We start from the raw sequence: 16422 nt of genomic DNA, 5'->3' as shown, positions 1-16422 counted from the left end.
AATCATTTGGAAAACAGAGTCTGTTTGCAATTCAACTGATGTCTGGCTGTTAAGTTAAAACATCAAAAGACAAAGACCACTGCCAGGCATAACATTAGTTAAATGAGTTGCATTATAGAGATACATTACCGAATGCACATCAAAGGTGATTGTTGAATTGAGCATCTGAAAATAGAAAGTGAAACTGCATAGAAAAGCTAGAGTGGTTTAACCAGCATAAGCTTTGGGGCCCGTTAGATAGCTGCAGTGGTGGAAAGTAGCAAAGTACAGTTACTTTATCAGTGTACTTTAGTACTTTTTACTGGAGTAATTTTTGAGGGGCTACTTATAACTTTCACTCCACTTCATTCCCAAGGCAAATATTGTGCTTTCTATGCCACTGCATTTCTAGGAAGCTGCCAGTTACTTGCTCCCTTTGGCTAAGCTTAGGAAATTCTAGAAACCTCGTTGATGTGGGTTTTAAATAACAGGTCCTGATCAAAATTAAAACCAAGATTTTATACATTATTATCTTATATCAATTTAATTCCATCCAAATGAAAGAACTTACTAATCAGCTTCTTTTTCAAAGACTCTGGTCCAAGGACTATAATGTCTGTTTTGTCTGCATTCAGGAGTAGAAAGTTTAGAGTCTTCCAGGTTTTTATGTCTTACAGATGTTGGTTAGTTTCATCAAAATGTATAGACAGACATATACTATGAACAAACAGAAATCTGTCAGAAAAATAAGATTCAAACAAGCATTACTGTACATTACTGTTCCCTAACTCCTACAAAATATTCACGTCTTTCTAAAAGAATATCATGGTCAGCTGTACCAAACGCAGCACTGCGATCCAACAGGACAAGTACATATAAAAGTCCATTATCTGAGGCCATCACAATATCATTAGTGACTTTCACCAGAGCTATTTCAGTGCTATGATGAGCTCTAAAGCCAGACTGAAACTCTTCAAAAGGTTTGTTATAGTGTAAGTGATCGCACACTTGTTTGGCAACTATTTTCTCAACAATTTTAGATAAGAAAGGAAATTTGATATAGGTCCATAATTGACCGAGTCATCTGGGCCAAGAGACAGTTTCTTAACTAAAGGTTTAATTACAGCAACCTTAAAAGCCTTTGGTAAATATCCCTGTAACAGGAATAGATTAATGACATCTAAAATGGAGGAGGAGATCAGAGGGAATACAGTCTAAACCCAGTTCAGATTCTATAGTTACCTTAGATACTGCTTCCAGAGATAAACCAGTCATATATGTAGGGGTGTCAATGATATTATTTACTATAGAATCAATGTTATCTATAAAGCATCCCATAAAATCATTACTGCTAAGAGCAGGTGGGACAGACGGTTCAACAGAGCTATGGCTCTAGGTGAGGTTAGCAACTGTATTGAAAAGATATCTAGAATTATTCTTATTCTCCTCTATTGAGGAGAAATATGCTGCTCTTGTTTTACAAAGGGTAATCTTATACGGCAGTAAACTATTTTTCCAGACTAGGTAGGATTCCCATAGGCTAGGCATGTAGTGTGCACTTTTCTCTCCAGTTTCCTAGCATTTTGGTTTAAAGTGCACAGCTCTACATTAAACCAGGAAGCCAGCTTTCTATTTTTAAAGTTTTTCCTTTTCAAACTGGCTACGTTGTCTACGCAGAACGCAGGGAAATAGCAACCCCATCAACAAAATCATCAGTTTGTAAGTGGGAATAAATTAAATGCTTGCTCTGTGGAGAATTGTTCAGTGATGCAGAGAAGATAAAAAGCGGAACAGATTATTTAAAATGTATAACCACATCTGATAATGATCTACTAAACTGAACTTTGGGGGAGGAGAACTCTGTTAAAGTAATTTTGAAGGTTATTCAAAATTGGTCAGAGAGGACAGGGTTGTGAGGAAATACTGTTATTTCTTCACATTCAATGCCATCTGACCACACAAGGCCCAAATATGCAGATGAAAATGTGGAACTATTCACATTTTCAACAAAGCCATTTGACTCTTCTTGCCACAGCTCACACTGATGTGCCATCCTGGATGAGCTGAACTACCTGAACAACTTATGTGGGTTGTAGAGTCTGTCTCATGCCACCACCAACTTTCAAAACTGGCCAAAACATCAGCCCATAAGCATAGGTACTGAGATGTGGTATATGGTCCCCACCTGCAGAACTCCTTTATTCATTGTGTCTTGCTAATTGCCAATAATTTCCAACTGTTGTCTATTTCACTTGCACAACAGCATTGTATAATAGTTGATTATTCCTAAATGTTAAAGTGGTAGGGAAACGGCTGTTCCAACCGTTGCAGTTCTGAATTCTCCCGAGTGGTGCCCGACTTTACATGAGTGAATAAAGTGAATGTGACCGGTTGTTTATCAAGAGTGCGGAATTGTTGTGTCGGAAGATTCACAAGCACGTTTGGTTGTGGCCGGTGTCTCAGAAGCACCTTGCTAACCAGTTAGCAACTTAGTGCTAGTAGGTTCACAATGGGAAATTACATTGGGACCAAGTAGCACAAAACAACACTGCCAAGAAACGCTATGGACAGCAGAAACATGCAAGAGGAGGAGAGTTTTGTGTCGGAGGTTGTGGATGAGTCGCCTCTATCCTACGTTCTTTTATTTAGAGGAGGAAAGAAGGGTCAAAGATGTTGTGGAAGAGGACACCAGGGCGGCAGAAGCTTGGTTTGGTGTAGAAGGCTTCCAGCCGTACATGTTTGAACCCTTGCCTCGCAACGCTGCCAGTTCTGTTAGCTCTACGCCTGCCGAAGACACAGACGTCCATCCCCCTGTACACTGGGACGGAACTCAATGGTAAAGTAAATTATTCTTATTTCAACTGTTGCTTATATTACCTGCGACATATGAATGAAGATGCTATGACCGAAAAAAGTTGGTTGACAGATGACCGTTGATATATGTTTGGCCAAATCTATGTGTACAAGCTGACGTATAACTAACTGGTTTGTATAAAATAATGAATAAAACCCCACAAATTTTTTTTTTTTTAAATAGAAATGTTTATTTTTTTTTAATAGAAATGTTCAAACTTTTGGGACAATATAGTCTGACAAAGAGTACATTTATATACATGTTTAGGCCAGAATGATTTGACATTTAAATATGAATTCCCTACGACTTTAATGTGTTCCCTGTGTATACTATATATGATATGTATAAATGAGCGATTTTAGAACTGTTTATGGGAGCTAATAAGATGTTAATAATAACAGATTCTTATTTTAATCGTCAAACTAATAAATGTCAGTACCGCCTGCCATAGTTCCGGGGGCGGCGTCAAATCATACGTCTACATGTCTTCAGCGTCTAGGTATGCTCTCTGCCTCGCCTCTCTCTGTTATGGTCAATTATGGCCTATTTGGTGCTTTTACTCTGAAAAAGGAAGTGTAGACGTCATTGCTTATTTATATTAACAGACGAAAAAAGAAGAAAAAAAAAAACAATCGTCATCTGGACAGGCGTGCAGCTACCGCCAGCAGGTATTTTGTTTTGTTTTATTAAGTGTGTTAATCCTATTGTCGAGTGGTCTCTTCCCGTTTGGTTCAGTTTAAATGGAAGTCGGTTAAAAAGAAAGGAATTCGAGAAAGCTAACATTAGCATGCGGAGCTTATTAGCCATTTATAAGAGGCTAACACCCGTAGAGCATTTTTAAAGCTGAGGTTTAGCTTTTTTTAACCACGGTCAGCTACATTTTAGCCCCTTTTTAACAGGCGTAACACGCCAGTAGCTTTATAATGTTTGATATTCTTATCCTTTTAGATTTGCTGTATGTTACTGATGTTTATTGCAAAAATGATGCCCAATAAAATCGCCAGAAACATTAACTTCGTATTTTTGAGCATTAGAACTCGTGTAATGTTCACAATTTCTGATTCATTTGCAACTGGCTGTCAGAAAGCATCAGAGAAAATAAGTTGCAGGTAGCAGATTGGTGGTGATATATAAAACAAACCGAGTCCACATAGTTTTTTAGTCATGGTTGACGGTGTAACGTCGCAGACAGGAGTTGATCACGTCCTCCCTCAGTGGGAAGAGCTGTTTCCATAGTTTCATTTTTGCTCTCAGGTTGTTATGTTAGCACAGCGCTGACCTTCAGCCTGTTTCCTCTTCAATCCACCACTCTGTCAACAGCGATGAGTCACCAGGAAAGCAGAGCAACTCTCAACAGTATCTACATTTAAAAAGGCCTTCATGCTGAAACACATCCTTTAAAGTTGTATCAAAAACTAATTTTACGCCCGAAAGAATATTGATATAAATTTAAAATGGCAGCAAAATTATCTGTAAAAGTACTATTGAGTATTAGGGCCAGACTAAAGAGAATATTGTTTTTGATAGTTTGTAGTATTATGAGAACAGTGGTGTCAAAAGTACACACATTTGTTACTTAAGTAGAAGTATAGATACTGCTGTTTAAAAACACTCTGGTAAAAGTTGAAGTATCAGCTTGACCTCTTTACTCAAGTAAAAGGGAAAAAGTATTGTGCTCCAAAAACTACTTAAGGTATAAAGTAACCTTTAAAAAAAACAGCCTGATACCACTACATGAATTAACAACCCCAATTTTTATAGCCTAGTAAACTAGCCCCACCCACCTGCGCCCAAAATCATTTTTGCCTGCGATTGATCTAGCCTCGATCAATGCCCCAAGCCCTAGAACTGGCGGGCCAATCACAACGCAGAGATGTGTTTTGAATTTCTGGATCCAAAGTAGGCGGGGGTTTTGAGGGCGTGACGAAAAAGCTGCATCACGCTGGAGAAAGCACAACGAGGAAGATGGCAACAGCTATTGAACAGTAGCTAGCCCTGCGGCAGCAGCATTCAATGGATCGCTCCATTGAAAGATAAAAGTTCTCTTTTCTGTTGCTGTTGTCATTTGAGGCAAGAATATTATACTTTAAAGTGTCACTATATGGTCCATTCACCAATTTAATGCGTAATTTAAAAAACTTTTTCCAAAGTTGAGAGGACCGTGGCAACCAGCGGAGCTCCGAGGCTAGCCAGGGCTAACTGCAGCCCATCTGCAGTGGCCCTCTCTCTGCATAGCCATGTGTGAAGGACCGCTGGCTCTGATGGCGATTTTTTACTCAGCTTTGAAATCGGTTTTGGAAGGATTAGCCTTGGGTTTTTCGTTTAAACGTGAGCAGTAGATGGCTTTACGCACATTCATTTATAAGAAGGACGTATTTATCGTTTTACGGAAAGGCTGTTTGTTTACACCCCCCCACCAGCTTTCTGTCACGCTTACTACGTTACAGTCAGTTACACTCATTGGTCAGAGCGTTGGCCAATTGGCACAGACATGGTTTGTAAAACAACAAGTTTGTTTTCATCAACAATATTCCGATCGGGGCCAGACTAAATTAAAAATTTTATCTTAATCCATGTATGGTTCGTTCTTTGTTTGTTTTTTTTCGTTTCAAAACAAAAAAGGAAAAACAAAACAAGCATGTGGGTTTTCTGTTTTTCCAATTTTTAAAACCTAAATCGAAAAAATGAAAAAATCAAACTAATAGAAAATCAACAGCGTTTGAGTTTTGTTTTGCCATCTAAATTAAAATTTTGATGAACAGTTTTGAAAACTTCGGCTTTCATTCTTTTCTTGCTTTGTGTGTCAACTTTCACGGTTGCTAAGCAACAGAGCATACGGCGGTAAAACCCCCCAAAGGGTAGACCTGTTCGAATTCACGGCCAAAACACTTCCGTCTCCTTATTTTCACGGACAAGTCTAGGTAGGATCCAGGTCTAGGTAGACCTCGTCCTTGGAGGATGCAGCCCAGGATTTCAAACAGAGCCAAACGTTTCCATTTTGGTAGTGCTAACTGAAAAAGTTCTTCTTCTTGTGGATTGTAATGGCGGTTGGCAAGAAATTGAAGGTGTACATTACCGCCACCTACTGGTAACTAAAAAAAGTTATGTTTTGGGAGTTCAGGTCTTCATTTCGAGTTCTGCCATAAGGTTGAATTAACAACAAAATAAAAGTTCTGTCTTTGGTTTAACCATTGTAGTTTAAAAAAATCCCAAAACGTACCCTTTTTTCATTTTTGCAAATGCCGTTTTTCTAATTTCGTTTTAAAAACGGAAAATCGAAAAAAAAAACACGTTTGTTTTGTTTTTTCGTTTTTGTTTTGAAACAAAAAAAACAAAGAGCGAACCTTAACGGATTAATCTCACATTTAGTCTGGTTTATCAGGCTAGTACTTAAGTACAGTAACAAAGTATTTGTACTTCGTTACTTGACACCTCTGTATGAGAATAAATTAGAATTACGAAAATAAAGTCATAATATTGTAAAGTCGTTATAGTACGAGAATAAACTGGTAATATTAACACAATGAAGTCAGAATATTACGATATGAATATAATAATATAACAAGAAAAAAGTCCATATTATTTAATGAGAACTCATCCCCTGCAGTGAAATGAGGACTGTTGAGAATCCTGTGAAGTTATACTTTCATATTAGTTTTACAAATAAGGAAATATTAAACCTTTTAGACCACTAGCATCAAATTATTATTATGATCGTGACTTAGTCCTCAAAATATTGTGACTTTATTATTGTGATATTACCAGAATAAAGTTGTACTATTAACACTTTGATCTTATTGTATTAAAACTTTTTTCTGGGATAATATTACGAGAGAAATATACAAAAAAAAATAGGGGAAACTTTATTCTGATTATTTTATTATAATTTGTTTTTAGTCTGGCCCTTATACTCCATTGTAGTAAAAGTCAAACAGGTCACAGCATTTTGAGATAAACTTAGATTTTTACTTAAATCTGTAAAAAGTCAAGAATCCCAAAATTGACTTAAAATGTTTGATGGGTTTTAGGTCCTGGGATCTAACATTTTAGAGATATTCTAGAATAAAAAATCTTTATTTTAATGGTAAAAAATAAATACCAGGTAAATAACTTGTAATAGCTGTTTTGTTCATACAGATGGTTACTTTTGCAACCGTAAAATGTTACAAAAAGACATTCAGCTATTTACAATGAAACAGTGTGATGTGGTTTTATTGATATCCTCTCATTTTTAAGGACAAGGAGTTACCATAACTAGCGTAACACAATATTGGAGCTGGCAAGATTAAAATTAGTTTGATGAGTGATGACGTCTTGGTTTATAAAAAATTTGTAATAGCAATAGATCCAATAGATACAAAGCAATTGTCATAAGAAAATGTCCTCTTAATTGTGGATTTATTTGTGGGTTTAAGGTTTTAGTTGCCTATTTATTGCTTGCAAGGTAATTTGTATATGGTTTTATTTACAAACTGGATAGTGTTCTGTCAGAACTTTTTGAGAAACCAGAGTTTTTCCTTTACCTTTATAATCAAAAACTAGCTTTGACTTCAGTCATCCTCTCTGGCTGGTGCCCTTAAAGATTTGGTGACCAGACGTCCCCTATTTCCTGGGACAGCCCTCGTTGTGGACCTCCTGTCCTCAGCTCAAGCTGTCCCTGGAAATGGCCCAGATTTTAACCATTTTATGAATGAGGGGGAAATTATGCATGTTCTACCATAATTATGGTAGAATGAGCATGAAAGCATGTTGCGTGCAAAAGGCTGGTACCGTAGCTGGTTCCGCTGCTGTTTACATAGAAATTAAGAACAATTCATTTCTGTTTATTTCTATAGCGCCAATTCACAACACATGTCACCTCAAGGCACTTTCCAGTTCACCAGATCATACAGTCAGATTGATTAAAAGTTTTCTATCTAAGGAAAAACAGCTGATTGCATCGATTGATTGACTCTTCAGCAATCCCTCACACTAAGCATGCTTGTAGCGACAATGGAGAGGAAAAACTCCCTTTTAACAGGAAGAAACCTCCAGCTGTGTTTGGTAATCACTGGCAGCTCGCATAAGTAAAAGAGACTCTGATTAGATGGAACAGAATGATTGAAAGCTGCGTGTATTCTGGATCAGTGGTTCCCCAGGGATCAACCAGGGTCCGTCTAAAGATGATTTAGACCCACTTAGTGACCTTTAGTTTATACTATCAGGTAGTTAGTTATTATAAGTATAGTTTTTATAAGTTGCTTTGCCTGTTTATGGTTGTGATTATAAGCATAGGCTTCCAGGCCTAGCTGTGCTTTTCTACTACTCGGCTTGGATGAGAGTTTCTCATGAAAAAATAGGGATTTGTAACAGGAGACAAGATCTGCATGATCTGAGAATGATGGAGGAAGAGATAACCAGCTGTTTAATGGAGATTTATTATGTCTTTGATTTTAGTTTCAAATATTGTGTGGTAATTAGCATTTTTAGTATTTATACAGGTGAGATAAATAATCTTAATGATCTTAAATTATTTAAATTTACAAAATGTCAGTTTTTATTTTGTTTATTTTTAAGTTTTTGGAAGGGCTGAACCAATCAGATTAATATTGATTAATTGATTATTGAAATAATTGTTAACTACTTTAGTATAGAGAAGTCTGATTGTAGATGCAGCCAAGAGGCCCTTGATCACTGGATGAACTGCATAGATCTACAGCTGAAGGAGGAGACTCTGTCCTTAGGAAAACAGTCATGCATATACTTGTCAAATCTTTCCTTCTTGGAAGAAAGCCATTTCTTAAAGATATCCTTAAAAAGCATTTTTTAAAGTTTGCCACATGGAAGACATAGCAAACATGTGGAAGAAGATGCTCTGGTCAGATGAAACCAGTGGTGTCAAAAGTACATATTTGTTACTTATGTAGAAGTATAGATACTGCAGTTTAAAAACACTCTGGTAAAAGTTGAAGTATCAACCTCTTTACTCAAGTAAAAGTGAAAAATAATAATAATAATAATAAATCCAATTTGTACTGCACTTTTCATTAACAAAAATCTCAAAGTGCTACACAGTGCAAATAAAATCAAAGATAAAAATCAACATCATAAAAATCATGTGGAGGCAGAATAGGCTTGCTTAAATAAAAAAGTCTTCAAGCCTCTTTTAAAATCATTCAGTGGTTGTGGAGCTCTCAGATGATCTGGGAGAGAGTTCCAGAGACGGGGGCAGCGACAGCGAAGGCCCGATCTCCCATGGACCTTAATCTGGAGCGAGGAAGGTGAAGGAAGTTGCAGTCTTGTGATCGAAGAGATCTGGTGGATGAATGTGGAGTGAGAAGGTCCTTCAGATAATCCGGTGAGGATCCGTTTAAACACTGATGGGTGATGAGCGCGATTTTGTATTGAATTCTGTAGGTGATGGGAAGCCAGTGAAGGTCATGCAGAATAGGTGTAATATGGGCAGATTTGCGGGCCCTCAAGAGAATCCTGGCTGCGCTGTTTTGAGTGTATTGGAGCTTCTGAAGATATTTTTTATGGATTCCAACAAACAGAGAGTTGCAGTAGTCTAACCTGGAGGAGACAAATGCATGAACGAGAGTCTCAGCATCAGAAAAAGAAAGAAACGGACGAATTTTGGAGATATTACGAAGATGAAGGAAACAGATTTTCAACAGATGCTTAATGTGATTTTCAAAAGTAAGTTGAGAATCCATTCTAACTCCAAGATTTGTAACTATGGTGGAAAAGGGGATGTTTTGTCCAGAAAAGAAAACAGTCGTCATAGTTGAAGATTGAACCTGGTGAGGTGTTCCGATCAGCATGGCCTCAGTTATGGAGCAGTTTAACTGAAGGAAATTCTGAGTCATCCACTTCCTTATCTCCTCCAGACAGGTAGTGAAAGCATTAAGTGAAGATGGTGATAGTGATGCTCCAGTTCTAATATAAAGTTGTATATCGTCGGCGTAGCAGTGAAAGGAGATGTTATATCGATTAATGATTTGACCCAAAGGCAGCATGTAAAGGGAAAACAGCAGGGGCCCTAATACTGACCCCTGTGGGACACCACAGGAGACAGAGACAGCCTGGGACTTGGCCTTGTCGAGGCTAACACTTTCCAGCCGATTGGAGAGAAAAGATTTAAACCAGTCCAGAACAGTGTCACAGAGACCGACCTCCGCATGAAGACGTTGTAGTAGGATGTTATGGTCCACAGTGTCAAAGGCTGCAGTTAGATCAAGGAGAACAAGGAGAGATGTAGACCCAGCATCAGCTGCCATGTAGATGTCATTAGTAACTCTCAGCAAAGCGGTCTCAGTGCTGTGAGCAGAACGAAACCCAGACTGAAATTTCTCGTACAGGGAGTTTTGTTCTAGATGAAGCTGCAGCTGAGCGGCAACAGCTTTTTCCAGCACTTTTGACATAAAAGGAAGATGTGAAATTGGGCGGTAATTGGAAAGAATATCTGGATCCAGGGTAGATTTCTTTAGAAGAGGTTTAATGATGGCTGTTTTAAGAGGCAATGGAACATGACCAGATTTCAGTGATTTGTTTATTATTTGTGTGATTAACGGACTTATTGCGGCATGATTAGATTTTATGAGTGATGAGGTGCAGGGATCCAGGGCACAAGATGAAGGCTTCATTTTCTTGAGGATGTTCTCCACTTCACTCTGTGCAACTTCATCAAAGCAGCTCATGGACCCATGGTGTACAAGGGTAGATGGCAGCCGAAGATCAGGAAGGCTGTGGAGCTGAGATCTAATAGAATTAACTTTGTTTTTGAAGAATGAGAGAAACAGAAAAAGTAACCTTTAAAAAGAAACAGCCAGACGCCACTATATGAATTGAAAACTAAATTTTTCGACTATTTCGGGAAATTCTTTGAGAAATGGCTGTAGGATGAGGGAGGTCTTGTTGGTTTCCATCTCCTTACGCTCTCGCCTGTGTCCGACCTTTTAGACATTTCAACATCTTTTTTGGTGGGATAGTCTCTCATTCATAATTCTTCCTGTCCGCTGAACTACTGCTAGTTTTCCTCACATGCCTGGAAGATGTCTAGTGCTGCTACCACAGATGATCTCGCTCTCCAGATGGAATTGAATGATTCAGATTAGCTAGAATGACTAGAAGCAGTGTTGTGCCTGAACGCGTTCATTGAACGAAAGTTCATGAACTCGTTCATATTTTTTGCGAACGTGCTGCATTACTGCCTGATGAACGTTTTTGTGAACTCGTTCATTCTGGTGTCTGTGAACGGCACGCTCTCTCAGTTCAGCTCCGTTCAATAGGTTGCCAGATTTCTATAGAGCCCTCCAGGCGAAACCCCGGCTAAATCAAACCGTAAACAGGCCTTAATATGTAGCAGGAAAAACACCCAATCTGGCAACACCAGCTACCAGTGTCGTAGCCTACAGCCGCGTGCGTCATCAAAACAAAATGCCGTGTGGAAGCCACAGCAGCGTGGAGGCGACAAAGCAGCAGTATGATCACTTAAAACATGATGATGGCAACAAGTTTGCCCGCCGGCTTTCAGTAAAAAAATCCGCACTTCAGTAACCTTAAATTCCTCCCTCAGCCTGGTCCCTCAGTTTGTGTTAGTAAAATCTTCTTGAGCGGAGGTCTTCAACAGGGGATCCGCGACCCCTAGGGGGTCTACGGAGGTACTGCATGAGGGTCTGCATGGTTAGTTGATATTTTTATATTCCCCCCCTGCAATTTTTTTCCCCCACTAATTGAAATGTCTTTAAATACTCATTAACATGAAATCAACACACTGTAGTAAACAGATAAATGGAGACAAAAGATGTCTTTCAGTCATCAATGCACACATTCAGCGACGCACAGGAGCTCTTTCAAGCTGGGCACCGTTTCCTTCACAACAACCAGGAATCAGAATCAGAAAAACTTTAATAATCCCAGGGAGAAATTAATTTCTTTACATTACTCCATCTGTAATAGAGTGACTATAGGACACAATTTCATACAATATATATAGTTAGGGGGTCCCCGCTACATCTCGCCATCAGTTTGGGGGTCCTTGGTCTGGAAAACATAGAAGACCCCTGTTCTTGAGGGTTTTACTATCCATGTAACTTGTTTGTTAAACCTGCCTGGTATAATTTTCCAGGATTCCTTTTTAGTATGTATTGAAATGGAATTTCAAATGGAAAAAATTATAAAAAAAAAAAAAAAAAAACATTTGCACCTTAAAGACTACTTTCCTATTTTTCTTTTTAATAATTACTCATAAAAAAGACCATTCAAGCAGCACATTTTTCCTGATGTTTTTGAGAATATACTGTAGGGGTGAAAGCTGCAGCTGCTACTAGTGTGAAGTGAATGGACAGCAACAAAGTGTTAAAGCAACAATGGGGAAATGCTGTCCCCTCAATGCTAATGTAAACCCTGGTTGGATAAGGATTCAAAACTGGATATGAAGATGAAATCTGACGCACAGTTTCAGAGTTACAACTGATAAAATAATTGCTGTCTGTGGTTGTACAGTAGGCTATGGTGTAATTGAGCAATATATGAAAAAAAAAAAAGAACTATGAACTAGTTCATTTTTTGGTTTTGAATTATGAACTATGAACTGAACTAGTTCATTTTAAAATGTGTGAACTGAACTTTGAACTAGTTCACGTAGAAAGAGAACTTTCCCAACACTGACTAGAAGGGGTAGAGCGTAGCCACCTGTGGCCCGGGCTGCCTATCACAACTCCAGTCCGGCGCGCGAGGGGTCTGAAAAGTCTCTACATATAGCGACAAAGTCGCTGAGTTGGCAACACTGCACGGGCGACCGGGCAGCCAGGGCGGCATCTTTATAAAGGAGGGCGGGACGCGCGCTTGGAAAAAACATAACTGGCACTTGGAGTGGGTCTCGCCTGGGGAGTGAACCGCCACTGATCATCTCTCTCTCTGTCTATATAAGACAGTGGCGGGCCGCCACAGTCTCACTCATTAATGGGAAACACTGTTTATGAACAATAAACTGAAGCCAAGAGTAACAAGTAACTTTTGTTTTAAGCATGTAAGGAATAGAAAGTACAGATACTTATGTGAAAATGTAGTGAGTAGAAGTGTACTTAAGTACAGTAACAAAGTATTCGTACTTCGTTACTTGACACCTCTGGAAGAAACCAAAATCCAACTTTTTGCAGCAATGCAAAACATTACGTTTGGCATAAAAGAAACACAGCTCATCACCCTGAACACATTCTTTCCATTGTCAAACACGGTGGTGGCAGCATCATGGTTTGGGCCTGCTTTTGTTCAGCAGATGCAGGGACGATGGTTTAAATTGATGGGAAGATGGATGGAGCAAAAGACAGGACCATTCTGGAAGAAAACCTGTTGGATTCTGGAAAAGGCCTGAGACTGGGCCGGAGATTTATCTTCCAACTAGACAATGATCCAAAACAGAAAGCAACATGGTTCACAAATGAACATATCCAGGTGTTAGAATGGCCTAGTCAAAGCCCAGACCTGAATGATGAATTTCATCGCAGCTAAAGCTGGCACTAGAAGGTATTAACTGAAGTGGGCTCCAAAATTTCGCAAACCCAATTTTTTTCAGTATTTTATTTGTTAAAAAAAACTTTACAAACATCCAATAAATATTGCTGTTGAATTTTATTGCTGTTGATTCTTCACAAAAAAATGCCAATTTTATTTTTTTAAGTTTGAAGCCTGAAATGTGGCAAAAGTTCAAGTTTGATAGTATTTGATAGATGTTAAATCTCCAGGATAAAAAGTGCAACATTCAGATAAAAGCCGCTCAGCTGTAAAATGATCGGTTTGTGTAAAAACTTCAATGTATATCCAGATATCTGAAAACTGTCTTTACCTAAATAAAACATCTAGTATAAATCTCGTTTTAATTGTGCTACTGATTGTATTTCCTGCATGAACTCTTGCAGTGCTATTTTGTTTCTTTTTGTTTTTATTCTGTATCTGGTGATTCCTAGCTGGAAATGGGATATAATGAGATTGGCAGTAGAGCTCAGGTGTTTTTATCACAGCAGCTGGATTGTTTAAGAGTCTCCTAAGCTGCCCAGCTGCTACCTGCATTGAAAGGCTGTAGGGTGAGAGGGAAGAAACAATGATTGAAATTCCAAAAAGCGCTCAATACCAACCAAGATTGTTTATTAGACAGGCGACACAATGTGGTACATTAGGCAGGATGATACGATGGATCAAGCTCTCTAGTTTGAAAATGTATTGAAACCAAAGCATATTAACAAAATGCATGTAGGGAATTAACACTGGGGATGTAAATTACATGCAAGTACTGATGACTCTTTTTTTTTTTTCACATTGCAGCCAGGCAGTGAATTGTTCTGCGAAACCTGTAGGTGTGATGGGACTCTTTGTGGTCTGTTTGGTGGTAGCGTTCTTCCATCACAGTCACAGTGAAATGCATCCCTCCCTGTACGGGTCAAAAAGGTAAGTAAAACGTTCAATTCCATGTCCTTTTTTTTCCCTCTATTGTGTCTTAATTCTAGTTTACTGCCCTCATGATTTCATAAATATTAACTTCAGCTCACATTCTGTGTTTTTTATCAAGTCCTTTAAATTGTTAAAAACAGGATATCTTTGTGTCTTTTGTATGAAAGAAATATTTTAATAAAATCTATGGCTCCTTCAGCATTCCTGAAAAACTTTGGAATTTAATTTAGATATGGAGTAGTACATAAAACATGAGGCTATATAGATTCAAGATTTGTATACCCAGAATTTAACCCCTTTTCTGTTGCTTAATGTTCCATCCATCCACCTGGTTGTCTTCCAACCAGAACATATATAAGGATGGGATTAACAGCTTTGTAAGTCATTTAGAAACTGACAAAACAGCAAATGCAGCTTAATGGATTTTTCAATAAAATATGTTGTTGAAATGGAAAGAATTAATTAAACAATAAATTAAACAATAAATTAATTAAACCTTTTCATCCATTAGCTCCCAATTTTGGATTTATATTTAAAGGGAAGAAAAGCTGAAAGATATTAACAGACCCTCATTGTAACACTTATCAGCATAACATGTTTTATAGGGGTGTGGGAAAAATTGACTTGGTGATATATTGTTATTTTCAACTTCCCAATATAATATTGATCATTTAGTTCCTAATATCGATTTTAAAAACCCAAACATTTTTACTTAAAACACTGAGGGAAAATGGGCTTCCTCCGCGCCATTTCTGTCTTTGAGGCAGTGACTTTGTTATTTGCTGTTGAATGTTAATATAATAATAATATCAATATGTTGCATCACTGTACAATCATACAACTCATGTAACTGCTACAAAAAACGTGTTTAATAGTAATAATGATAATAAAAGCAATTTGAGATTGAATCGTATTGAAAATAATTTAATCTACTGTAAAAAAGACCAGGGGAAAAAAAGAACAAACGTTCCCCTAACCCTTTGTAAAAGTTATGTTTTAAAGAAAGGTCCACCCTACCATGGCACATGCTTATCTTGGCCATTAGAGGTTGAGAGGATTTTTCCTATATTCCTCAGTATGTGGTGAACTACTGGATCCAAATTCAGTAAAGTTCTTTATTTTTCATGGATTTTAATCAGGTGTCGATTGCAATATATAATGTTAATATTTAATGGCCCAGCCCTACCATGCTAGCCTCGTGAGACCATCCTGATCTCGTGAGCTTTCAAGGTTTCACTCGCAGATCAGTCTGGAGACTCTCCGTTGAAGAAAGTTTGGAGCCGTTCACCAAACGAACGTCCAATCAGCGTTGGCTTTGAGGCGGGTTGAGGTGTGACGCAACGGGAAGCGCGACAGTTCAGTCTAAAGAACATGACAGCTTCAGCCGATGAAACTAGCGTTAGCGTGGCTATCGAGCAAGTTTTATCGGAATTACAGAGTATTTCTTCACTGAAAGAAGAGCAAAACACTGCTCTGGAGGCTTTTCTCAGAGGAAAAGATGTTTTTGCTCTTCTCCCGACTGGTTTCGGTAAGAGTTTGATCTATCAATTGGCTCCTCTTCGTCGTCGCTCTGTTAGTACGTCATATGCTTCGTTGATCTGATTGGTTTATTTGGCCCGTCTATCACCAACATAGGCCAATCAGCTAACCAGTATTTTCGCCCCTTCCCAAAATTACTTCAACGGAAGGTTTCCAGATGGATATGCGGAGCAAATCCATCTGGCAGAGTCAGGTTACTACCATGCAGCACAATATTGTCTATTAAAACCAAAGGTTGTGTTATAAGACTTTAGACATTTTATTTGCTTAGGTTTAGCTAAACAAGTTCTTGTAATATAAAAACCTTGTCATAGATCCTAATAACATCTGTTTCTTACTGAGTGATGTTTTAGTAAAGCAACATGTTTTATTCTTTTTGTGGTCTTTCCTCAGGGTTTGGGAGAACGTCTTAAATCCTACTGACTGTGTGTCCAGAGTCAAACCGCTGCAGCTCTTAAACTCTGAAAATTTCACTGTTGATCTACGAATGCCTGGTGTTTTACCCACTCAGGTGAGTCAGTATTTACCTAAACATTTCTTAGATTAGCTCTGTATTCACGAAAAAAAGTAGGAACACATGTGGAGGGTTTATTTTTGTCTTTTTGTACTATAACTACCTG

At 38.2% G+C, this 16422-nt stretch overlaps 1 protein-coding gene across 2 annotated transcripts in view; it reads left to right on the top strand.

Moving 5' to 3' along the window:
- The first annotated feature begins 3345 nt into the window (after positions 1-3345).
- Positions 3346-16422, top strand: part of pam (peptidylglycine alpha-amidating monooxygenase) — a 66859-nt gene continuing 53782 nt past the window's right edge. Inside the window, exons 1-3 of one of the 2 annotated variants that reach the window (XM_038306941.1) lie at positions 3346-3501; positions 14138-14260; positions 16196-16313. In XM_038306941.1, the coding sequence (XP_038162869.1) occupies positions 14175-14260; positions 16196-16313 (204 nt within the window). In that variant the 5' untranslated portion in view covers positions 3346-3501; positions 14138-14174. Of the gene's footprint in view, positions 3502-14137; positions 14261-16195; positions 16314-16422 lie in introns of those variants that run through there. The other variant, XM_038306942.1, reaches the window with a different exon arrangement.

This window comes from Cyprinodon tularosa, unplaced genomic scaffold (assembly GCF_016077235.1).
Source record: "Cyprinodon tularosa strain WSP-4 unplaced genomic scaffold, ASM1607723v1 ctg598, whole genome shotgun sequence".
Classification (NCBI taxonomy): Eukaryota; Metazoa; Chordata; class Actinopteri; order Cyprinodontiformes; family Cyprinodontidae; genus Cyprinodon; species Cyprinodon tularosa.
Note: the sequence above shows the minus strand (reverse complement) of the source record. Positions and strands in the feature narration are given on the sequence as shown.